The following is a 27144-nucleotide window of genomic DNA, read 5'->3' as shown; positions in this document are numbered from 1 at the left end:
AGAGAGGGAAGGGCAAGAGTTAGTTACTGGAGAGTACCCATGTGGCTGTCCCCTGAACAATAAGTACTCCTGTTTGAGTACTGTTATGGGGGATGGCCTACCTGGGGGAAAAGCAGTGGCCGTGGCTCTGGCCCAGAGTCTGGCCCTGTGGCTCAGAAGGGTAGGGAAAGGAAGAGGATGGCAGAAATGTTAGGGGACTTTATAGTTAGGGGGTCAGACAGGCGATTCTGCGGATGCAGGAAAGAAGAACCGATGCCAGGGTCTGGGATGTTTCTGATTGCATCCATGATATCCTGAAGTGGGAAGGTGAACAGCCAGAGTTCATGGTACATATTGGTACCAATGACATAGGTAGGAAAAGGGACTAGATCCCGAAAACAGACTACAAGGAGTTAGGAAAGACGCTGATAAGCAGGGCCACAAGGGTGGTAATCTCGGGATTATTGCCTGTACCACGTGACAGTGAGTATAGGCATAGAATGAGGTGGAGGATAAATGCGCGGCTGAGGGTTTGGAGCAGGGGGGCAGGGATTCAGATTTCTGGATCATTGGGACCTCTTTTGGGTACAAAAAGGACGGGTTGCTCTTGAATCCCAGGGGGACCGATATCCTGGGAGGGTGGTTTGCTTAGGCCATTGGGCAGAGTTTAAACTAGAATTGCTGGGGGGTGGGAACTGAACTAAAGAGACGGAGGAAGGAGCAGTTGGCTCACAAATAGAGAAAGCTTGTAGACAGTGTGAAAGGGAGGATAGGCAGGTGATAGAGAAGGGATGTGCTCAGACTAATGGTTTGAGATGTGTCCATTTTAATGCATGAAGTATTATGAACAAAGCAGATGAGCTTAAAACATTGATCAGGGGCAGGAATGGCTACTTGGAGCTATGACATTGTGGCTATTACAGAGATTTGTATGGCTTAGGGGCAGGAATGACTACTTAGAGTGCCAGTCTTTAGATGCTTCAGAAAGGACAGAGAGGGAGGCAAAAGAGGTTGGGGCTGGTCAAAGATAGTGTCACGGCTGCAGAAAAGGAGGAAGTCATGGAGGGATTGTCTACTGAGTCTCTGTGGGTGGAAGTTAGAAACAGGAAGGGGTCAACAACTCTACTGAGTGTTTTTTATAGACCACCCTATAGTAAAAGGGTCAGCAAGGAGCAGATAAGGAGACAGATTCTAGAATGGTGCAATAATAAGTGTTGTCGTGATGGGAGATTTTAATTTCCAAAATATTGATTGGCATCTCTCTAGAGAAAGGGGTTTAGATGGGGTGGAGTTTGTTAGGTGTGTTCAGGAAGGTTTCCTGGCACAATATGCAGATAAGCCTATAGGAGGAGAGGCTGTACTTGATCTGTACTTGAACCAGGTCCAGGTGTCAGATCTCTCAGTGGGAGAGCATTTTGGAGATAGTGATCACAATTCTATCTCCTTTACCATAGGATTGGAGAAGGATAGGAGCAGACAAGTTATGAAAATATTTAATTAGAATAAGGGAAATATGTAGCTATCAGCCAGGAACTTGGAAGTATAAATTGGGAGCAGGTGTTCTCAGGGAAATATACGGCAAAAATGTGGCAAATGTTCAGGGGATATTTGCCTGTCATTCTGCATAGATACATTCCAGTGAGACTGGGAAAGGGTGGTAGGGTATAGGAACCGTGGTGTACAAGGGCTGTTGAAAATCTAGTCAAGAAGAAAAGAAATGCTTACAAAAGGTTCAAAAAACTAAGTAATGATAGATCTGTAGAAAATTATAACGCTAGCAGGAAGGAGCTTAAGAATGAAATTAGGAGAGCCAGAAGGGGCCATGATAAGGCTTTGGTGGGCAGGATTAAGGAAAACCCAAGGCATTCTACAAGTATGTGAAGAGCAACAAAATAAGACGTGAAAGAATAGGACCAATCAAGTGTAACAGTGGAAAAGTGTGCATGGAACCAGAGGAGGTAGCGGAGGTACTTAATGAATACTTTGCTTCAGTATTCACTACGGAAAAGGACCTTGGTGATTGTGGTTGGTAAGTTGATGGAGAAGATCCTGAGAGGCAGGATTTATGAACATTTGAAGAAGCATAATATGATTAGGAATAGTCAGCATGGATTTGTCAAAGGCAAGTCGTGCCTTACGAGCTTGATTGAATTTTTTGAGGATGTGACTGAACACATTGATGAAGGAAGAGCAGTAGATGTAGTGTATATGGATTTCAGCAAGGTATTTGATAAGGTACCCCATGCAAGGCTTACTGAGAAAGTAAGGAAGCATGGCATCCAAGGAGACATTGCTTTGTGGATCCAGAAATGGCTTGCCCACAGAAGGCAAAGAGTAGTTGTAGATGGGTCATATTCTGTATGGAGGTCAGAGACCAGTGTTGTGCCTCAGTGATCTGTTCTGGGACTCCTCCTCTTCATGATTTTTATAAATGACCTGGTCAGGAAGTGAAGGGATGGGTTAGTAAATTGCTAATGACACAAAGGTTGGGGGTTTTGTAGATAGTGTGGAGGGCTGTCAGAGGTTACAGCGGGACATTGATAGGATGCAAAACTGGGCTGAGAAGTGGCAGATGGAGTTCAACCCAGATAAGTGTGAGGTGGTTCATTTTGGTAGGTCAAATTGATGGCAAAATATAGTATTAATGGTAAGACTCTTGGCAGTGTGGAGGATCAGAGGGATCTTGGGGTCGGAGTCCATAGAACACTCAAAGCTGCTGTGCAGGTTGACTGTACAGTGTATTGGCCTTCTTCAACCATGTGATTGAGTTCAAGAGTCAAGAGGTAATGTTACAGCTATATAGGACCCTGGTCAGACCCCCACTTGGAGTACTGTGCTCAGTTCTGGTTACCTTACTACAGGAAGGATGTGGAAACTATAGAAAGAGTGCAATGGAGATTTACGAGTTTGTTGCCTGGATTGAGGAGTATGCCTTATGAGAATAGGTTGAGTGAACTTGGCCTTTTCTCCTTGGAGTGATGGAGGATGAGAGGTGATCTGGTAGAGGTGTATACGATGATGAGAGGCATTGAATGTGTGGATAGTCAGAGGCTTTTTTCCAGGGCTGAAACGGCTAACGTGAGAGGGCACAGTTTTAAGGTGCTTGGATGAAGTTACAGAGGAGATGTCAGATGTAAGTTTTTTACTCAGAGAGTGGTGAGTGCATGGAAAAGGCTGCCAACGACGGTGGTGGAGGTGGATACGATAGGGTCTTTTAAGACTCTTGGATAGGTACATGGAGCTTGGAATAATAGAGGGCTATGGGTAACCCTAGGTAATTTCTAAAGTAAGTAGATGTTCGGCACAACATTGTGGGCTGAAGGACCTGTATTGTGCTGTAGGTTTTTAATGTTTCTATGAGTCATAAGGTCATAGGAAAGTCCAACACAGAAACAGGCCCTTCAGCCCACCTAGTCTGTGTTGTACTATTTAAACTGCCTAGTTCCATCAGCCTGCACTGGGCCATAGAACTCCATACCCCTCCCATCCATCTATCTATCGAAGGGCTGAGACTTTAAAATTTAATTATCTGTTCTCCGCCATCCTCAGATTTCCGGAGATTCATTATCCTTCAAGAGAAGATATTTCTATGCAACTCAGCTTTAACTGGCCAACTCCTTTACTTGTATCTGAGTCCACTATTGTAAGCATCTCAACATCTACCCTAACAAGCCACTCGGAATCTCATACAGCTTGCTTGAATTATATCACTTCCTTGTTCTTCTAAACTCCGAGGAATCCAGACCTAAATCCAGACTGGAAGCCCGGCATAAAAACTGAAAATGCAAGAAACAGGTCAGGCAGCATCTCTGGACAGGAAATACAGAGTTAGCATTTCACCACAAGGACCACTCATCGATTTAGAATGTACACTGTGCAAAGGTCTCAGTCACATATACGTATATGGTTAAGGTGCCTAAGAGTTTTGCATAATACTGTAGTAATTTTATGTACTGCTAAAGTAAAAATTAAAACAAATTACATGATAGATGTGAGTGATGACAAACCTGATTCTGACATGGGTCTCTGCTATGGACTGAGATTGGGAAGGAGGAAGGGAGAACAGAATCATGGTTGGGAGAAGGGGAAAGGATGGGAAGCACAAGAGAGATACTCTGTATCGGTCAATAAACCAATTGTTTGTAATCAAGTGACCTTGCCTGGTGTCTCAGGGCTGGGTGTGTCTGTACCCACACCACTCCCTGTACTCCACCCCTTCTCTGCCACCTGTCCCACACACTTCCCGCAATGCTCCACCCTTGCAATTCTGATCATCCTTTGCTCCCACCAGATTTACAAACTCTCTCTCTCTGCTCCACATTGACAAATACAGTACTATGTAAAAGTCTTAGACACCCTAGCTATATATATGCACCTAAGATTTTTGCACAGAGATGTAAGAGGATGGGAATCATACAATTACTTAAAACACTTATTCAAATTTAAAAGCAAGTTTATTCAAAAATTACATATGTGTCTTCATATACAACCCTGAGTTTCATTCTCTAGTGGGCACACTCAATAAATCCATAATAGAGTCAATGAAAGACTGCATGAACTTGGGCGTTCAAACAGTATGCAAATGACCACAAACTATTAAAGTACAAAAAGAAAGAAATAATAATAATAATAATAAATAACTAAGCAATAAATATCAAAAAAACATGAGATGGAGAGTTTTTGAAAGTGAGTCCATAGGTTATGGGAACGCTTCAATGATGGGGCAAGCGAAGTTGAATGAAGTTATCCCCTTTGCTTCAAGACCCTGATGGTTGACGGGTAATGGATTTTCATGAAGCTGTTGGTGTGAGTCTTAAAGGCTCCTGTGCCTTCTTCTTAATGGTAGTATGACCCAGGTGGTGGGGTTCCATGATGATGGATGCTGCTTTCCTGTGACAACACTTCGTGTAGATGTGCTCAGTGGTGGGGAGGGCTTTACCCGTGATGGACTGGGCTGTATCCACTACTTTTTGTATGATTTTCCATTCAAGGGAATTGTTGTTTCCATACCAGGCTGTGATGCAGCCAGTCAATATGCTGTCCATCACACATCTATAGACGTTGGTCAGAGTTGGGCCACAACTTGAAAACTGTGTGCAGGATGGCTCATCACACTGCAAAAAGGAAGTGATTACACTAGAAAGAGTGCAGAGGAGGTTGAGGAGTTGGTGCCATCCCAGCAGAATACTAGTGGTAAGGGGAACTGGACCCGGCAGGCATTCCTTTTATTGGAAGCAGAGTAACTGAAGAAAGGTTTTATTTAGTGAATCTCTTTTTCAACAAGTTGGAAGACATAGGCTCCCCCTTATCACGTGTTGCTCAGCGCACCACTATTAAGTAGTTGTAATAGGACCTGGCAGGGATCTGATTACCTGCATGTTCCTTTTCCCTCAGAAAAAATTCCATGATCCTATTCCTGTATGTACAGCCATGATTCACTTTTAATTAAATCTCCATGCCTGAGCTGAGACTGACCTGAGACAGGTAACAGCTAAATTAGCAACCTGTTGTACAACAGATTAGTGGAGTATTGTGATATATTTGAAGCCCCTGCCACGGTGGAACTGAGAACCATGACTGCACCAGTCTTAAACTTTGTCTGTTACTATATGCCCACCCTGCCTCTAAACAACCCTGCTCTGCATTTCACCACTTTTACCTTCTTTTTTGCCAATGTTTTCATCTCCAGACACTTCCTTTTACTCAGTCTTTTCTGCAGCTGATCCCCATGGTCACCCAGGTTTTACCCTGTCACAGTCATCACTCTCCCTTCACCATCCAAGCAGGTTAATGCGCTTCATTGATCCCTGTCCCAGTTCTGACAATGTGTCTTCAACTCAAAACTTTGATCATTTCTCTTCCCACAGATGAGTCCTGGCCTGCTGAGTATTTCCATCATTTTTTAAAATTTTTTGATTAGTTGCATCTGGATTTTTTAATATATATTTGTTTTACCCAGTACTATCTATGATCTGCCAGAACATAACCCCATAAAAGATGGTTAAAAGGTTTAATGTTGGCCTTCATCACAAGAAAACTTGGAGTACAAAGGAGTGGATGAAGTAATAGAACCATAGAGCTTTGATTAATATCCAATAAGAGCTGTGGATACAGATATTTATGAACTTTACAGTGCTCCTTTGGTAGAATGTTACTGGGACAAGAAGAATTAAATTGTAATTATGGTATATAGGAGCAGAATTAGGCCATTCAGCCCACTGAGTCTGCTCTGCTATTTGATCATGGCTGATTTGCTTTTCCCTTTCAACCCGATTCTCCTGCTTTCTCCCAGTAACCTTTGACACCCTTACTATTCAAGAACCTATTAACCTCTACTTTAAGTATACCCAATAACTTGACCTCCATAGCCATAAGGCAATGAATTCCACAGATTCACCACCCTCTGGCTAAAAGAAAATACCTCCCCATCTTTGTTCCAAAGGGGTGTCTTTTTACTCCCAGTCTGTGCCCTCTGTTCCTAGACTTTCTCACTACCGGAAACCTCCTCGTCCTCTTCATCCAGGCCTTACAATTTTATAGGCTTCTCTGGGATTCCCCCTCATGCCCCTTCCTTGCAAAGTATTCTAATGGCCTGGATATATAAGTATTTGTGTGGACAGAGCTTCATAGTTAACATGGCATTGGTTGTGGTAGATCATGACTAACCAGTCTTATAGAGTTTTTCAAGAAGTTTGCCAGGAAGGTTGATGAGAGAAACAGTGGATGTTGTCTACACGGATTTCAGCAAGACTTCTGACAAAAAAAAGTCTTTGGAGGCTGGTCAATAAGTTTCATTGGGTTGGCATTCAGGAGTAAATTGAATTTGACATTTCCTTTGTGGGAGGAGCCAGAGATTGGTAGTAGATGGTTGCCATCAAGGATCTCTATGGAGACTTCAAATTCACCACCTGTGGCCAATCTGTCAGTGGCTGGGTATGTAAAGACCTTTCATTGTTTTAAGTATTTAATACAGCATGGAGACAGACTCAAGTCATCCATGCTGCCCAAGTGTTCATTGAAGCTGGTTCCCTTTGCCCACATTTGGCCCATATCCCTCTAATCTTTTCCTATCCATGTACTTGTCCTATTGTTCTTGTACATTTATCATACCCACTTTCAGCCTATAACCCTATAAGCCATCCTCTTCTCCGTCCACTAGATATTTATTTTTGTAATTTATTGTAAATTTTATATATTTACATTGTATTGCTGCTCTCTCACAACATACTTCATTTCAGATATGTCAGTGGTAATAAATCTATTTCTGATTTTGCACAGTAATTGTGGGATCCCTTAATCTAACTTTCCAGTTCACTTCAGTTTTCATGCTCTCTTGTTTGCCTTTATATAATATATGCTTCTTCCGCTAGGAATTTAGAAGCTGAGGGATGATTTACGTGTGGTTTGATGCAAGCGATGAGAAAATCAAATTTATTGGAATGCAGGGATGATTTTTCTGAGGAATGAGGGAGATGGGGCGAGTGGAAATTAGAAGTACAGTGAATGAATGGAGACGTTCTAAATAAAGAAGAGGATTTATAGTTCAGACATGTAGGACCTCTTTTCTCTTGTGAGGATCTTAAATTTAGGGGCCATTAATCTGAGGTAGTCTGCAATGTAGACAATAAAAAGCTTCAAGGAATGTCATCTTTACAAGGATAGAATGCGAAATTTCTTAACACAAGAGCAGTTGAGGTGAATAACATAGTGGGAATCTGAATAAATATGAACAAGAGGAAGGTACTAACATTAATGCTGACAGAGCAAGTCTGGGAAGAATAAGTAATGGTGTAGATGGTATGTCAAATTGTTTGTGTCTGTGTAGCACAGTTTTATGTTATCAATAAGCATAATAAAGCTAAGGCAGCAAATTTAATTCCCTGGTTAAAATCGAGCAATAGTATTGTTCAGAGAGCCAAAAGCCATACTACAAAGCAAATGAATACGGATTAATTAAAATTTTAACAAGGCTAATGAATGCTTGTTAAAGATATATTTTACCTTTGCTAATTAATTACCCAAGCCTTAGTTGAAAATTTGAAGAGGTTAAGTGGATGAGAAATTAATTTATGAATGTTAATTTAAATGGCCAAAGGTTCAGAGGTGGAGTTTGGAGATTTTATGGCATGGAATGTTCCGCTTGAGATGAGAAGAAGCCATAAGAGGTTATACACTTAATAATTTTGAACACTTCTCTCATGTCTCCTCTCATTCTATGTCTACTTAGGCTTACATGATTTAATTCTTTCAATCTTTCTTCATAGCTCATATCCTGCAGATCTGGAATGAGTCTTGTTGCCCTTCTCCGAACTCTCTCCTGTGCCTGCATATCCCTCACAAAATATGGAGACCAAAATTGTCCACGCTCCTCAAGGTGTGGCCTCACAAGCACATTATACACCTTAAGAGAACAACTCTAGACTTGAACTCCACTGAGCACATTATATAGCCCAACATTCTATTAGCTTTCCTAATCACTTCTGTGCATTGTCTAGATGTTGATAGTGATAAGTCTACCAAGATGCCCAAATCCTTCTCATAAAGTGCTCTTTCTAAACAAAGCCCCCCTTGTATATTTATATCTAATATATTTACTTTCTATATGTAATATTTTACATTTACATACATTAAAGTTCAACAACTATTTATCTGTCCACATCTACTATAGATTTTGTTTAGATCTAACTTTATTGATTCTGCTGTTTGCATGTTACCAGCCCATCCCCATAATTTTATGTCATCTGCAAACTTTACTAGTTTATTTGTTCTGTGCTCATCCAAATCATTAATGTAAATTAAAAGCAGCAGTGACCCCAAAACTGATCCCTGCAGAACCCCACTTTTAACAATTTCTCAGTGTGAAATGATCCTTTCACCATAACTCATTGCTTTCTCTTTTTGAGCCAATTCTGCACCCAATCGCACATATTACCCTGAATCACTACCTCCTGTAATTTGATTATTAACCTCTTGTGGGGTACTTTGTCAGAAGCTTTCTGAAAGTAAATGATTTCAACTGCTCTATTGTTATCATAAATTTTTGTTGTCTCTTCCTAGAACACCAGCATATTAGTAAAACAAGATTTCCCCTTTCTGAACCTGTGCTGGCTTTCTGCTAACATGCCTGTTCTTATCATCTGGTTTTCCATCTCATTCTTTATTAATGTTTCCATTAACTTCCTATAATATACATTAAGCTTACTGGTCTATAGTTACCAGGGTCTGTGTGGTCACCCTTCTTATATACTGGGACAAGTTTAGATCATTTGCATATATATATATATAAAATCATAGACCCCTTTCAATACATTTGGATAAATGTTGCCTGGCCCTGGAGACAGATTAACTTTCAGCCTTTTCATCTGAAGGAGGACCTCATTTCCTAAGTAAGTCGCTGAAAACAACCCTAGCTTTTCTATACTTAGTGGCATATTGTTAACATCTTGCAGGTGAATATTTTAGCAAAATATAAGTTAGGAGTCTCTTCTATGTCCTTCTCTGCATAATTTATCACCCCATTATTATTCCTACTACACTTATCTTCCTCCTTGGCTTTTCTTTTACTATTAAAGTATTGAAGAAAATCTCTTGTGGTCAATCTTAGCATTATCAGCAGTACCCTTCTCAACCTGCCTTTTGGCAATCCAAATTTCCTTCTTGACTATAGCTCTCATATTGTCATATGCCCTACGATTAACGTCATTACTATTTTTCCTATATTCCTTATATAGCTAATGTCTTATGCAATACCTTTAGATTCTTATGTGAAAAGGTTAAGCAAGATAGGGCTTTTTTCTTTGGAATGAAGGAGGTAACTTAATAGAGATGTATAAGATTATAAGAGGTATAGATAGAGTCGATATCCAGCCCCTTTCCCCCAGGGCAGCAATGGCTAATGCAGAGGACATCCTTTCAAGATCTGGGGAGAAAATATTAGGAGGAGGGGAGTCAGAGGTATGTTTTTTTTCAAAAAGAGTGGTAAAGTCTAAGAATGCACTGCCGGGGTGGTGGTAAAGTCTGTCATATTAGGATCATTTAAGCAACTCTCAGATAATCAGATGGATGAAAGAAAAGTAGTTATGGGCTGTGTAGGAGGGAAGGGCTAGATTAAGTGTGGAGTAGGTAAAAGGTTGGTACAACATCATAGACGAAAAGAACTGTACTATGCTGTACTATTCTATGTTCTATGTTATGTATTGCCTCTTGAAATTCACTGGCCGATTAATTTGTCACTTCTGTACAGTCCAGAATCATGAAGCTTCCCTTACTGGTTTAAAGGTGAATTCTGGAGAATGGAGGAAGAGCATTCTACCTAATGAGAGGAAAGGAAGTGTAGGCAATCAGATATGTGAAGATGGATGCAGCTGAGCACGGACATAATGGGCTGAATGCTCTCTTTCCGTGTCAGTGATTTGCTCTGTGGCTGAGACAGTGGGTAGCTCAGCTTCCTTTGAGTCTGTTACCTGTACTATAGTTTCATGAACACTACCCTGAGAAAATAGCAGAGACTGTCACACACAAGTCTCAGTAGCTTAATCTCCCATGCCGTTCTGTTATTGCCCATTCTTTCTTGTTGTGGATTAGCAGGCTGGAGCTTTGGGTGAACTGTTAGTTTTTGTGCGAGGGAGGGGTTAGTGAGGGTTTGAGGTTTGCAAGTTTTTCTTTCCGTGTGGGCGGGGTTGGGATTGATATCATTCTTTCAACTACTTTTATGGTTTTCTGTATTCTGGAACTATCCGGAAAAGAGACAAATTTCAGAGTTGTATTTCTGCCTACACACTTCGATAATAAAATGAAAATGAAATGAAATCGCTCTATTTCTCTTTTGCTTGCAAACAAAAGGAAAGCCAATTCAGTAAAAAAAAATTAAATCCAGGCAAGACTTGAAAAAGCAATGTTATCTTACAAATCTGTAAGAAGAGCGATGACATTTGCAGCCCAAAAGTAGGGCTTTCACTTGTCATATCCACATTAATGAAAAGCGAGCTCAATCTTCCCAGATCTTCATTTGTGACATGCCAGGTCATGATTTCTAAATCCTAATCCAGGGACTGTTTAATTGCAGTGGCAGTTTCTGCCTCCACGGTCTTTTCAAGCAGTGAGATACCCTTATGAACTGAGAACTTTTCTTTCAATAACTATCTAATCCCTAGACCAATTACCTTGAACCACCACCGCCTGCTTAGTGACCTCTCTGCCAGACTGAATGAGTCCTGCATTCATTATGTTATCATTCATTTTTTCTTTCATTTCCAAACAGGTTCATTCCCCGATAGAAAAATATGAGGAATTGAAGTCGTGCATTGGCCTTGCATAATTTGATATACCTCAGATAATCTCCGTCAGTTAAATTTTACTCTTCATTAGCAACGTACTGTGCCTTTATATTTGGTCTCCAATATGCAGCACTTCACATCTGGCCAGATTAAACTCCAATGTCTTCTATTTCAGTTCATCATGCTGACGTACATCTTCATGCTGGCATGGTTGGGAGTGACAGCCTTCACCTCTCTGCCTGTCTTCATGTACTTCAACATCTGGACAGTCTGCCAGAACATCACCATTGCGGATTCCACTGATCTCTGCTTTGACCTTCGTCAGTTCGGTATGTACCGAGCATTGACCTCCTCCACTCCTGTTCACATGTGTGGACAGTCTTCCTTCTCACTTGGGATATACTGAGCACAAAACCCAGATGGGGTCCTCCCAGACCCAGACTCAGGGAATGCTGATGTGCCCTCTTTCCAATTAGATGTAATACTGTGGCCCCCTTGGTAGTCTCTGGTAGAATTAAATTCTTCGATGGGATTACTTTGAGGGAGAGCTGGAAAGCTGTCCGTGGTATCCTAGCCAATGGTTACCCCACTGTCAGAATTACTAAAGCAGGTCATGTGTAATCTGTAACCTGTGCAGATTTCCCCCTATACAATTGATTGCCATATGTCTCATAGTTACAAGAGCACCCACCCTTTACAAGGAAAGCATTTTGGACACCTGTTGAAATATGTCTTCCCTTTCTTCCCTCCCTTTGCCTCCTTTCTTCCCTCTTTTTTCTTTTCTTCCCTCTATTCTTTTCTCCTCCTCTCTTCTTTCTTATTTTCTTCTTCTGTTCTTTCTGTCCTTACTTCCTGTCTTTCCTTCTATTCCCTGCTTCCTGTACCGCCTTTTCCCCTTCCTTCCTGTCCCCCTTCTCTCCAAAATGAATCATTAAAACAACCAAATGCCCTGCTTTCCTTACTAAGCCCCTGTTGATGGTATTTGACAACTGGCTGCTAGGATCCGTTGCTATGAGCATTCTGATTCAGAGTTAATAATCAGCACCCTGGTTTGTTACAACCCTTGTGACAATGGTGAGATTGTGGTTTCATGATGATTGCTAATTAGCAGATGTTCTCGTTCCAGGTATTGTTCCTATTCTGGAACAAAAGACAGTCTGCACCTTAAACGAGAGCTTCAGCAAGTTGTGCCAATCTACTGAGGTAAGCCCCAAGGAAACAGAGGGATGCACGTTCTGGCATCTTGGCCATCTCCCAGTATATCTGCATAGCAGTTCCAAACACATCATGGAATGCACACTTCCTTACTCAGGCTTCATGTCCTCTCATGGTGTCGATCTGGATAATTTATATCCCATCTGGTTTGTTATGTCATTTGCAAAATGTTGTTATAGACTTCTACTCTCATTTGGGGCTGAATACTGTGTCCAGGTATCTGTTGGGAAATCAAGAAATGGGGAATTAGTGAATGATAGGGGCAAATAGGTAAGAGAGCAGCCACAACTGTATTGCATGGTAGAGAAGCAACGAGTGGCAGATGATTATCTCTTGATTCAATTACTTTAACTCTGCTACTCTCTAACAACCTATATAACATTACCATTGAAAAGGCCTGAAGATATTCTGAAGATCATCTGAACCAGTTGTAGAAATATAATAGTTCGAAGAGCAAGTCCGATGCTGGGCATGATGTAGCAAGTAACTCACCTCCTGATGCTCCAAGTCAGAGACTTGATGCTATAGAATCATACAGCAAAGCAAGCTATTCAGGCCAATTCGTCCATGCCAATTAGTAGACATGATTGTGTATTAACCCTATTGTCCTGTATTCAGTCCATAGCCCTCTATCTCTCAGCAATTCAACTGTTCATTTGGGCTCTTCTTAAATGCTGTCAGCAAACCCAGTTTCAACCACTTTCTCAGGCAAAGTACTTATCACTAGATCACTATCTAGCTGAAGAAGGACATCCTCATATTCCCTGTGAATCTCTTCCCTCTTTCCTTAGATATATGTCCTCCAGTTTTATCTATCTCTAATATTGGGGAAAAGCTTCCTGCCATCTACCCTATCTATCCCCACATAATTTTATATATGTCAGTCAAGTCGCCCTCTTAACCTGCTCGATTCCAGCGAGAACAGACCTAGCTTCTTCAGTCTCTCCTTATAACTGAAATGCTCCATCCCGGCAAATCCCCTCTCTTGCCTTATCATATCCTTTGTTTACCCTGATGATCAGAACTGCATGCGGTGCTCCAGATGAAATCTTCACTTTATTTAAGATTTTATAAAGTTAGAGTATAACCTCCCAAATTCTGCGCTGAATATCCCAATGAATGAAGGCTGATATTCCTTACATATTTCTAACTTTGAAGGATCTATGAGGTTGTACTCTAATGGCACCTCTGTCCCTCAATACTCCCTAAGACCCTACCATTCACAAACAAAATCCTAGGCATATAAGTATTCCTAAATACATCACCTCCCATTTACTTGGATTAAACTCCATCTGTCATTTATCAGCCCATTTCACCAAAAGAGTGACATCTCTCTACTGCCTAGGATGACCTTGCACACCATCAACTCTGCCAAACTTGGAAGAATCTCATCCAATTCATGCATGTATATGACAAACAGCAAAGTGTTTCAATGCCAACTGGAGTCACAAGCATGCTATTACCAACGCCATTTGTGTTCTATTGCCAAATCAATTTTGGATCCAATTTACTAACTTGCCTGGAATCCCAGGATGAATACAGTGTTCAGCAGCTTCTGTCAAGAAGTAGAGTCCATCCAAGGCAAAGCAATATTCTTTGATTGTCACCCCCAAAGCTATCTTGGACATTCATTCCTCTACTATCTTCACACAATGGTTCCACTAAGTATTATATACAAGATAATTAAGAAAGGTGATAGAGAAGGGACGCGTTCAGACCAAAGGTTTGAGATATATCTATTTTAATGCTACGATGTGGTGGCCATTACAGAGAAGTCTCAGGGATGGCTCAGGGACAGGAATGGTTACTTCAAGTGCCAGGTTTTAGATGTTTCAGAAAGGACAGGGAGGGAGGCAAAAGAGGTGGGGGTGTGGCACTGTTGATCAGTGATAGTGTCATGGCTGCAAAAAAGGTGGACGTCATGGAGGGATTGTCTTCAGAATCTCTGTGGGTAGAGATTAGGAACAGGAAGGGCTCAGTAACTTTACTGGGTGTTTGTTATAGGCTGCCCAATAGTCTTCATCAATCATGGAATTGAATTTATGAGCTGAGAGGTAATGTTGCAGCTATAGAGGACCCTGGTCAGACCCCACTTGGAGTACTGTGCTCAGTTTCGGTCGCCTCACTACAGGAAGGATATGGAAACCATAGAAAGGGTGCAGGGGAGATTTACAAGGATGTTGTCTGGATTGAGGAGCATGTCTTTTGAGGATAGGTTGAGTGAAGTCGGCCTTTTCTCCTTAGAGCGATGGAGGATGAGAGGTGACCTGATAGAGGTGTATAAGATGTTGAGAGGCATTGATCGTGTGGATAGTCAGAGGCTTTTTCCCAGGGCTGAAATGGTTGCCACAAGAGGACACAGGTTTAAGGTGCTGGGGAATAGGTACAGAGGAGATGTCAGGGTTAAGTTTTTTTACTCAGAGAGTGGTGAGTGTTTGGAATGGGCTGCCGGCAAAGGTGGTGGAGGCGGTTAAGTTAGGGTCTTTTAAGAGATTTTTGGATAGGTACAGGGAGCTTAGAAAAATAGAGGGCTATAGGTAAGCCTAGTAATTTCTAGGGTAGGGACATGTTCGGCACAACCTTGTGGGCTGAAGGGCCTGTATTGTGCTGTAGGCTTTCTATGTTTCTATGTAACCACAAAATCTTAACATATTTTGCCCATGCTTCATTATCTCTGGATCTAAACTTTGGAACTTACTGCCCAACAACACTTTGTGATTATTTCTACCAGGATTCCTATGGTAGTACAAGGAGGCAACTCCCCACTATCTTCTTGAGAGATAGAAATTAATGTTAGTCTTAACAAAAAACAAAGATCCTGAAGAGTGTATGAGAAAGATAAACCCATCTTGGTCTGTTGAAATTCTGAAATCAAGACAGTTAAAGTTCTTATGGTGGGGGTCAAGTCAGAGCTCACTTTTTTCCAATTGAATGGAAACTGGCCTAGACAGATTACTAATTTGCATTGACTGCCTTTATGGGAATAGTGCTGTCTGCCTGAGTGGGACGTATACTAAAGGTGAGACAACTGTTTTGAAAAGTGTGGGGAAACTATGCAATTCATCTCTTTTACCTTATTTTGTGCATTGGCCCTGAATTGGATCTCCTCACATACTTTCAACAAAACATCCCAGATACCACATGGCAACCTGGTTGTCAAGGAACAGGCAAGGGATTGTCCTACCATCCAGACACCAGAATAGGATTAGCCACTGTTGGTTTCACAAGGCTTATTATAGTATCTCACAATGTGAACAGGAGAGGTGTTTGCAATTAACTGTTATGTTCTCTTGGTTTAACAACACTTAGGTTTAACATCACCTTCCCTCTCCAGAGTGACAAAAATCAGGAGTTAGAGTGTAAGAAAACAGGGCAGAAAGATGCCGGTTAGTCTATCATTCCTTCTCCACAAATCAATTACATCATGGCTATACCTGCTTCCTCAATTCCACTTTCCTTCACTTTGCTTATGTCCCTTAATCTTCAAGAATGTGTTATGGATAAAGTTGAAGGTTGAGCATTAATTTCTGAGACTTGTTAGCTGCAATAAAGGAGTCTTCTTGATATGGACATGGAGGCAAGTGATAGATCTTCTCACCTGCCTCCAAAGTCAAGTAACTCTTTCAGGGAGATTTCTTACCACCCACCAACCTCACCACTCACCCACAGCCCCAGGAAATTCCTTCAAGATTTGCCTTAAAACTTTTCCATTAAGCAAGCTTTATCCTGTGTCTTAATGTCTCCTTGTAATGCACACAAAATGCTGGAGGAACTCAGCAGGCCAGGCAGCATCTATGGAAAAGAGTAAACGGATGACATTTCAGCCAACACCCTTCATCAGGACTGGAAATAGAGGATGGCGTAAGAAGGTGGGGAGAGCAGAGGAAGAAGTACAAGGTAGTAGGTGATAGGTGAGACCAGGAGAGGGGGAGGGGTGAAGGAAAGAGCTGGGAAGTTGATTAGTGAAAGAGATAAAGGGCAGGAGAAAGGGGGATCTGATAGGAGAGGACAGAAGGGCATGGAAGAAAAGGAAGGGAGTTTTGCACCAGAGGGAAGTGATGAACAGGTAAGGAGAAGGAAATAAGAATGGAGAAAGGTAAAGGAGAAGTGGGGTGGTCAATTGCCAGAAATTCAAGAAATTGATGTTCAGGCCATCAGGTTGGAAGCTACCCAGGAAGAGTATAAATTGTTGCTCCTCCAACTCGGGTATGGCCTCTTTGCGGCAGTAGAGGAGGCCATAGACTGACATGTTTGAATGGGAAGCAGAATTGAAATGGGTGGCCATCAGGAGATCCCACTGTTTCTGGCAGACAGGGGGTAGGTGTTTGACGAAGCAATCTTCCAATCTGTGTCAGGCCTCACTCATATACAGGAGGCTGCACTGGAAGTGCTGGATACAGTGAATGACCCCAACAGGCTCAAAGGTGAAGTGCCGCCTTGCCTGGAAAGACTATTTGGGGCCCTGAGTAGTATTGAGGGAGGAGCGGTAGGGGCAGGTGGAGCACTTGTTCCACTTGCAAGAAGGGAGGGAGATCCGTGGGGAGGGATGAATAGACAAAGGAGTTACATAGGGGGTAATTGTGCAGAAAGTGGAAAGTGAGGTGGTGGGCGGAGAGGAAAGATCTGCTTGCTGGTGGGATCTCATAGGAGATGACAGAAGTTACAGAGAATTATGTGCCAGATGTGGAGGCTGATGGAGTGGTAGGTAAGGACATGAGGAACCCTATCCCTGGTGGGTAGTGGGTGGATGGGGTAAGGGCTGTTGTGTGTGAAATGGAAGAAATGCAGGTGAGGACAGCGTTGATGGTGGAGGAAGGAAACCCCCTTTCTTTGAAGAAGGAAGACATCTCATTAGCTTTGGATTGAAAAACCTCATCCTGAGAGCAGATGTGACAGATACAGAGGAATTGAGAGAAGGGGATCTCATTTCTACAAGTGACAGGGTGGGAAGAGGGATAGTCCAGGTAGCTGTAAGAATCAGTGAGTTTATAAAAGATATTAGGGCAGATAAACTGTTTTCAGAGTTAGAGACAGAAAGATTGAAAAAGGGGAGGGAGGTGTCTGAAATGGACAAGGTAAATTTAAGGGCAGGGTGGAAGTTGAAGCAAAGTTGATGAAGACAGTGAGCTCGGCATGGGTGCAGGAAGTAGCACCAATATTGTCGTTGATGTGGCGAAGGAGCAAAGTTGATGAAATCGACAAGCTCAGCATATGTGCAGGAAGAAGCTCTTGCTATGATTCAGAATCCCTTGCAATGAGGAAGCTTCTTTTCAATCTATTAAGGCTCTTTCTGTGTATCCATTATGTCAAACGCCTCAGCAACTCACAGAGTTGTGTGTGCCCTTAAATAAAATAGAATGTAAACATTTGGAGCAGTGGTGGGAAACTGGTGAAAGCTTGATCATTTATGATGACTGAAGTATTTCTGTTTGAAGTCTAAGTTAATTTTTGGCATGTTAGAAAGTGTCAGGGACATCTAGTTCTAATTCTGCTGAACCTCATCATCACCACTGCCTTTACTCAAGTCTCTGAACTTTTCTATGGAGACAAAAGGAGACACAAAGACTTCAAGGGTGCAATCCAAAACATGAGTAGTTCCTCCACCCACCACCCTATTCCCCATTCCTGTTTACTCCTAAAACACACACACACACACACACACACACACACACACACACACACACACACACACACACACACACACACACACACACACACACACACACACACACACACACACACACACACACACACACACACACACACACACACACACACCCTTAAAATGCTAAGTTCATCCAGCAAATGTTGCTTTAAACTTCTCATCCTGGTTTGATTTAACAGTGGGATTATGCTCCAGTATAGGTCAACTGAGAGATGTCCTTGTCTCTTTGACCTTGAACCATGTCACACACTGCCTGCAACCTTCAAATGGTTGAACCAGTTATAATTGCCGCACAAATCTTACCCTCCTCCACACTCTGAGTTCTTGATAAAGTATAAAATATATCAAAGATCTATGATTGACTAACAGACAGTAATGGTCATTTGGATAGAGTGGAGATGAAGTTTCCTATTACAAGAGTGTAAGAATTACTCAGTCACAGAGAAATACAGTACAGAAGTGGTAGTGTAGCACTGTTATGACACCAGCAACCCAATTTCAATTCCCACTGCTGTCCGTAAGGAGTTTGTATGTTCTCCCCATGACTGTGCTCTGGCTTTCCCACACATTCCAAAGACATGTGGGTTTAGTAGGAAAATTGCTCATATGGGGTGTAACATGGGTTTGTTAGGCCAGAAGGGTCTGTTATCATGGTGTATCAGGAAAGGAAGAAAGAAAGAAATAGATAGATAGATAGAAATGGGTTCTTTGGCCCAGTAAGTTTATCTTAGCCAAGTACACTATTCCCCTGATGACCCTATTTCTTTTTAAATTCTCCCCACATTCTTATAACAACCCCAGCTTCTACCACTCACCTACATACTAGGGACAGTGGGTTATTTTGTTTTATGTAGAGACACTGCACGGAACAGGACCTTGCAGCCCCATGAGCTGCACTGTCCAGCAACCCATCCATTTCACCCTAGCCTAATTAACCTACTAACCGGTATATCTTTGGAACGTGGTAGGAAACTGGAGAACACGAAGGAAACTCACTATACATGCAAAGGGCATACAGACGTTTTACAGAAAGCATCAGAATTGAACTCCAAACTCCAACATCCCGACTTTCAATAGCATTGCTTTAATCACCTTGCTGCCGTGGTGCCCCACTACCTGTTAGCTTTAGGGAAGAGGGGAGGAAGCTGGAACATACAGAGGAGACCCTCATGGCTATAGGGAGAATGCGTAAACTCCACACAGACTGCACCAGAGGTCAGGGTTGAACCAGGGTCTACTAACAATGCTTGCAGAGATACTACCTCACAGTGGGTCCACTGTAACAGCGCTGCAGTGTTTAAAAAGCAAACAACTGGAGGAGCTCAGTGGATCAGGCAACTGAGTAGAGGGAAATGGACGGACAACGTTTTGGGTCATGAACCTTCACCTGGTCTTGTCCATTTTCCTCTGCTTGACCTGCTGACTTTCTCCAGCAGATTGCTTTTTGCTCCATGTTCCACCATTTGCACCCCCCTGCTATCACCAGCACTACTGTGTCCATGCACTGTACCCAGATCACTTGTAAATTCACTGCATGTCACGTATCTTTATGACCTGGATCTTTCTGATCTGTCAGCCCTCGTTCTCATTGCTACCATCAGGAAGGAGGTACAGAATCCTAAAGGCACAGACTCAGTGATTCAGGAACAGCTTCCTCCCCTCTGCCATTTGATTTCTGAATGGACAATGAACCCATGAGCACTACTTCCCTACTTTTAAACTTCTATTTTTGCACTACTTACTTAACTATTTAATATACTTACTGTAATTCACATATTTTTTCCCTATTGCTATGCATTGCTGCCTCAACGACAACAAATTTCACAACATCTGCCTGTGATATTAAACCTGATACTGATTCTGGAAATACACTCTCAGTGGCCACTTTATTAGGTACACCTGATTGTTAATGCAAATGTCTGATCACCAACTATGTGGTAACAACTCAATTCATAAAAGCATGCAGACAGGGTCAAGAGGTTCGGAGTAGGGAAGAAATGTGAACGTGGCAAGATTCTTGGTGCCAGATGGGTTGTTTTGATTATCACAGAAACTGCTGGGATTTTCATGCTCAACAGTCTCCGGAGTTTACAGAGAATGGTCCAAACAAACAAAACAACATCCAGTGAGTGGCAATTCTGTGGACAAAAATTTCCTTGCTAATGTGAAGAGAATGGCCAGACTGGTCCAGGCTGACAGGAAGGTGACGATTATTCAAATAACCATGTGTGACAACATGTGCAGAAGAGCATCTCTGAATGCACAAGTCAAACCTTGAAGTGGATGGGCTACAGTAGCGGGAGACAACAAACATATTTTATACTTCCTGTACTTAATAAAGTAGCAATTGAGTGTGTATCACCACTTGTCCCTTGTCATGTTATCAATATCCAGGATTTCCTTATCTGACCCTGTAGTGTTCTCGCTCGGGTGTAATGGAACCCGAACTAAACACCGAGGTAAACCGTTGTTAATGAAAACAGGGTCGCAGTAAAATTAACCATTTACTGTTTACTCTTCCACATTAACGTATGGTGAAAACTGTTGATAAAACAATACAAGATTGGTACAGTATTTGTTTCCTTCTAGATATCACTCTTACATTGTAAATACTTGCAAAGGTAAAACTACAACAACTACATTACATTAAAGTGCAGCATACAGTCAGAATCTACTTACGCCATTGACTGCTTTAAATACACTTCAACACGACTATCTGCAACTCTTTAACTAACGAAAACATAAACCTTATCGACCGTCGTTATTTTTAACAGAATCAGCATTAACATTTTAATTCAACATATCGATTATCTATGAACTTACAGCGTTGCTCCACTGTGATTTCTAATGCGTAGAGAGACAACTTTTTGCGCTGGTCTCACACGTGTGTGAGCCCCCTCCATTCCGTTTTTCCCAAACCGGTATTTTCCCACAAGACGCGGCGAAACCGGATGTGACGTCATCTCATGCTGCGATATATTACAGACAACGAATTTACTTAAACAATCCTAACTTTAACTAAAAAATGCTAACACACGAATTACTAAGCGAAAATATTATAAACTAAATAACTGCTGTAAAGGCAGCACAGACCCCATGTTGGAGATGCCTAATTCCAAGGCCCACAGCGGTTCAATATCCCTCAAAGCCAGCTGGGGATGTACAATAAATTCTGCCCTTGCTGCTGCCCTGATCCTGTGAATAGATTAAATAAAAAGTGTCCTGTCAAATGTGCTTGCAGAGAATCCCTCCACTCGCTGCTTCACCGATTCCTTTGACTACACAGTCAATGTAGTTTGATCAATGAATTTAAAAGCCACAGAGCTGAATTTCAATCCCATTAATTCTCTGAAGATCACCTCTGGCCAGCATTTAGACGCAGAGCATGTTGAGAGTTGCCTCGGAAATTTATTCTATTGACTTCAACAGAACAATGTTCTGAGGTAGAATACAATTTGCTGAGGTCTTAATATAAAGCTTTTTGTGCAACTGATTAGAGATACATTTCTAGGCCGAGATTTCTATGAAATTTTCACTTTCTTGATTACTCATGGGCATTGTATGATGGTTGTGTTTTACTCTTCTTACTCCTAGCTGAACATGACATTCCACTTGTTCATCGTGGCCCTGGCTGGTGCAGGAGCTGCCGTCATCGCTATGGTGAGTACATGTCACGGTCCACTGCAAGACTGCAAGTGAGGTGTGACCTGCGTTTTAATGGATATCATGAAAAATATCGTTCAAATCATCAATACTACGCTGCACTCATAAAATCTGTACTACTTCAAGTGCCAGTGAAGTCAGAGGACAGGAAGATGGTAAATCTCTTTGTCTGTTGTTTCCAATGGAGTCAGGTGTAAATCTTCATTAACAGGACATGTATCAGAGTATTGGGCTGCACTCAGTGTGATGGGTTTCTGACAGCAGGATGTATATTGTGTTCACACAGCAGGAACTGATTCTCTGTTTTAGTGGGCTATCTAAGCAGAAGCAGTTGCTTTAATCAATCATGTCCTGAAGGCTCAGTGCTATCTCTGCAGCAGCAAGGAACTAAAATATACCAGCTCTGGGGAGAGTTCCAAGCAAAATATTGCTGATTTCTGCTATTTTCTTCCAGCGCAGGAGAAGGTACTGTACATCCCGTTGAGTGTGTGCTGGCTCTCAGAGCAAATTTTACTCATTTCCACGTGATCCTTTCTCTCTCACACATCCACGCTGGTTCTCCAACTCCCCACCGACACTTGGAGTACTTTACAACAGCTAATTAATCTTCTAACCTGCATGCCTTTGGAATGGGGGAAGAATCATCTGCCAGAGGAAGTGGTTGAGATTTTTTAAAGATTAGATTTACTTGTCACACGTACATCGGAACATACAGAGAAATGTGTCATTTTGCGTCAAAAACCGACGCAGTCTGAATGCGTGCTGGGGGCAGCCCACAAGTGTCACCATGCTTCTGGTACCAATAGAGCATGCCAACAACTTTCTAGCCTTTACTAATTAAGGTCAGGTACAATAGCTTGAATGGAAAATCCTACAAAAAGTAGTGGATAAGGCCCAGTCCATCACAGGTAAAGCCCTCCCCACCACTGAGCACATAAACATGGAGCGCTGTCGCAGGAAAGCAGTGTCCATCATCTCTTCTTGCTGCCGCCATCAGGAAGAAGCACAGGAGCTTCAGGATTCACACTCTCAGATTCAGAAACAGTTATTACTCCTCAACAATCAGGCTCTTGAACCAGAGGGGATAACTTCATTAAATTTCACTTGTCCAGTCATTGACATGTTTCCACAACCTATGGACTCTCTTTCTAGGACTCTTTATCGCATGTTCCTGATATTTATTGCTTATTTGTTTATTAATATTATTTATATTTTTTCTCAGCTCAGGCTGGTAAAACCTGAAGTACGGGCATAGTCAAGCACAGCCATACCTTAGATTTTACCAGCTTGTGCTGGAGTTATCCTTTTGTATTTGCACAATTGGTTGTTTTTGCACCTTGGCTGCCTGCCCTGTTGGTGAAGTCTTTCATTGGTTCTATTATGGTTATTTGGTTTATTGAATATGCCCACAACAAAATGAATTTCAAGTTTGTAAATAATGACATGTATGTAATCTGATAGTGAATTTACTTTGAACTTTGAATTTTGAACAATTTTTAATAGATATAAAGACAGCACCCTGGCTCAAAATAGAACCCTGGGACAGAGCACATAGAACATAGAACAGTACAGCCCAATATGGGCACTTCAGCACATAATGCTGTGTTATCCTTCTAAGCACAATCAATCTAACCTTTCCCTCCTACACACCTCATTTTTCTTTAATCTATGTGCATATCTAAGAGTTGCTTAAATGTCCATAATGTATTGGCCTCAACCACCAATTTAGGCAGTGAATTCTAGGCATTTACTGAACCGAATCAGATCGATTGTGAGAAGGTTGCATGAGGGCATGATTACACGATGAATCAATTGGGCATCCTACCTGGGGAAGGCTCTCTTTTTTTCTTGCACATGTTTCAAGTGCACCTGATTTCATCTCACCAGGCCCATTGATCACTCCTGCACTGTGAGTTGCCCAGCATCTACCGTCGCTAATGTGATTCAGTTAAACCATTTATTGCTACCACTCCATTGTTGTTCTTGCTCTGCACATATGTAACACTTACCACGCTTTGTGTAAAAAACTTACCTCTGACATCTCCCCCAAGCATTCCTCCACTCATCCCAAAGTGATGTCCTGTAGAATCAGCACACTGTCAGATTCTGTCTTTGTGTAGTTTGAACAATGTTTGCTGCACCTCTGTTCCAAGTTACGGACTGTATAAATCTGAATTCAAGCTGGAACATGTTGTGAACTCATGCAGCATCTGTGGGCAGAGAACTGAGATGATGCCCCAGGTCAATATTCTTTTCAAAGGAATTGGAATAAGAATAGAAATAAAATGAATTGTAAGATGCAAAGAAAAGTATTCAAAGTTGGATTCCCTTGACTGAATGATTGGAACTCAGGATCACAAAGTCAAAATCAGGGATCAGCAAGTTCAAAATTCAAAAGTACATTTATTATCAAAGTAAGTTTATTACAAATATGTCAATATATACACAGCTGAGATTCATTTTCTTCCAGGGATATTCAATAAATCCATAATAGGATAATAACCATAAAAGAATCAATGAAAAACTGTGCCAACTCAGGTTTTCAATCCAAGATAAGATAAAAATTTCTTTAGCTAGAGGGTGATGAATCTTTGGAAATCTCTACCTAAACAGACAGTAACGGCTCAGTTGCTGAATATCTTATTGACTTTCAGAGATTAAAGAAGTCAATGGGTGTAAATTTAGGGCAGCAAATTGGCGATGGAGTGAAAAATCATGGTAGAATAAGGTAGAAGTGACTGAAATCTGATGTGATTGTTCATAAGGAGGGTAGATTTGGAAGCTATTAATCAGCTGGTAGATCATGCAGACAATGCTAAATTGAATTTAAACCTGTTAGGTACGAGGCAATGCAATTTGGGAGGACTTTAATGGTAGAACATACACAAGAGTGGTAAGGTTCCAGAGAGCACTGATGACCAAGAATCTTGGTGTAGAAGTTGAAGGATCCCTGAAGGGGCAGCACAGGATAGGTAAGGTGGTGAAAACTGAAGTGAGTAGGAATTTCTTCTCACAAAGGGTGGTGCATCTGTGGAATTACCTGTCCTGGAGGGCTGTGGAATCTTGATTACTGAAGGTATTTAAAAAAAAAAGTGGCAGGTAAATCCTTGTAAGGTTGTCAAATTGAGAACTGCATAAAACTGGTACAGAAAAAGAGGCAAGGCCTGGGGCAGATAAACTAGATCTACCCAGTCTCCTGTGTTACAATTAGGAGCAGGGCAAGATAGAGAGACCAGATGTCCTACTTCTGCTCCTAGTCTCTTATGTTCTTGGGAACATTCGATTTCTGGTGAAATATGCTGAAATCTTTTTTTTGCATAGTTCCTAGTATTTCTGTAATCACTACTTCAGGACAGCAACACTCTGAATGACCACTTAAACCACTTTGCACTACAATGGATTTTGCTTTTTCTTTAGTTCTTTCCAGCATAATGTTATCTAGGTTAAGTTGTTGTAAATGTTGTCCATCTGATCCCCTGTCTGTGATGTCTGCTGCAAGTAAGTTTTTCACTGCATCCATACATACATACATGCAATTGTGCATATGACAATAAACTCAACTTTGAAACCAGGTTTAATTGAAAGCATTTGCCAACTCTATGGTATATGGTCTGAGAAAGGTGCAAGCCTGTTAAACATGCTCCCTACCAGCAACATACAAGGGCTGGCAGGTAGAGCAGAAAAACTGCAGAGAAATTGAAGAAAGTTCCAAGAATTACTCAGAGGGCCATGAATATTCTCAAATACAAGATGCCTGCTGTGTGAGAGGTCCTTTCTACTAGGGTTCAGGACTCCCACCTACAGTAGAGTCCATAGAGTTGTCTCCAGCTGCCTCTACCCCTCCAGCAGATGGAGTCCCTATTTTGTGCAACAATGTGCAAGAATCCTTGTCCATATAGGTTGCACCACGGAGTGTGGCTGACCATGGGAAACAGCCCTAACCATCCTATTCACTAATGGAATCAGTTTTTGAATATTTGATGAAGTGAAGAAGTGACCTCTCAAAGTTGTAAGCACATATATTATCAAAGTACATATCTGTCACCATATACTACCCTGAGATTCATTTTCTTTCAGGCATTCACAGTAGAACAAAGAAATACAAGAGAATCAATGAAAACTGCACACAAACACAGACTGACAATCAATATGCAAAAGGAGAAAATCTGTGCAAATAAATAAATGAATAATTAAATAAGTAATGGAGAGTAAATAACAATACTTGAAAGGCCATCTCTTGTTTTGGATCTTTCCAAATGTTGCATTTGGTAATTTGTAAGGGCACTTGAGGAGAACATTCAGTTCTAAAAGCAAGTCCTTTTCTGAATACAAATTGCACTCAGCTTGAATCTTCACTCCACAGCTGTAGATGCACATGAATGGTGGCTGTTGCAGTAGCATGCCGTGAAAAACAACCCAAAGACTACACACAGTCCTGTCCTGATAAATGGTCTCAGCTCATAGGTGCTGCCTGTCCTGCTGAGTTCCTCCAGCAGTTTACTCTGGGTTTCCAGCATCTGCAGGATCTCTTATGTCCAAATATGATTATTATCTGTAGCTGGATCCTAAATCAACTAGCCCATGCCTTCAACTTGCTTCTTTCAGGATATACATGACATTTAGAAATAGTTGAAATACTAAAGGAATAATTTCAAAAATATAGAAAATAGCAAGTCAATTTAAAACATTCACTTATATATGTATTTAAAATATGAATTAAAATTAAGATTTACAAGCACCAGTGCTTACCAGTGAAGGTAAGTGATCCCATAAAGATGAATGGGCCCAAGATAGATCCTAAGGCTCAGGTATAAAATGCATCCAGTTTCTCAGGGGTGGGTGGCCAGGGATGCAGTACCCACATCCCCTCCATCCCCCCACCAGTGCCTCTCACGCTGTTCAAAAGTTCAAAGTAAACTATTCAAAGTATCCATTTACAACCCTGAGATTCATCTTCATTTGGGCAATCACAGTAAATAGAAGAAACAAATTAGAATCAATGGAAGACCACACCCAATGGGGGAACAACAACCAATGTGCAAAATAAACTGCAAATACAAAAAAGAAAGAGGGGAATAATAATAATAATAATAATAATAATAATAATAATAATAATAATAATAATAATAAATATATACATAAATAAATAAGCAATAAATATCAAGAATATGAGATGAAGAGTCCTTGAAATGAGTGAAGTTGTCCCTATTGGTTTAAGAGCCTGATGACTGCAAGGTAATAACTGTTCCTGAACCTGATGGTGTGAGTCCTGAGGTTTCTGTACCTTCTTCTTGATAGCAGCAGGGAGAGGTGAGCATGGCCTAGATGGTGTGGGTCCTTGATGAT

At 41.4% G+C, this 27144-nt stretch overlaps 1 protein-coding gene across 3 annotated transcripts in view; it reads left to right on the top strand.

The window, feature by feature from the left end:
* gpm6ab (glycoprotein M6Ab) overlaps positions 1-27144 on the top strand; it is a 251736-nt gene that overhangs the window by 206775 nt on the left and 17817 nt on the right. For all 3 annotated transcript variants that reach the window (XM_073048031.1, XM_073048032.1, XM_073048030.1), the window contains exons 4-6: positions 11431-11584; positions 12382-12458; positions 21730-21795. In XM_073048031.1, coding sequence (XP_072904132.1) covers positions 11431-11584; positions 12382-12458; positions 21730-21795 — 297 coding nt within the window. The remainder of the gene's footprint in view (positions 1-11430; positions 11585-12381; positions 12459-21729; positions 21796-27144) is intronic.

This window comes from Hemitrygon akajei, chromosome 6 (genome assembly GCF_048418815.1).
Source record: "Hemitrygon akajei chromosome 6, sHemAka1.3, whole genome shotgun sequence".
Taxonomy (NCBI): Eukaryota; Metazoa; Chordata; class Chondrichthyes; order Myliobatiformes; family Dasyatidae; genus Hemitrygon; species Hemitrygon akajei.
The sequence above is the reverse complement of the archived record's forward strand: the minus strand, read 5'-3'. Positions and strand labels throughout refer to the sequence as shown.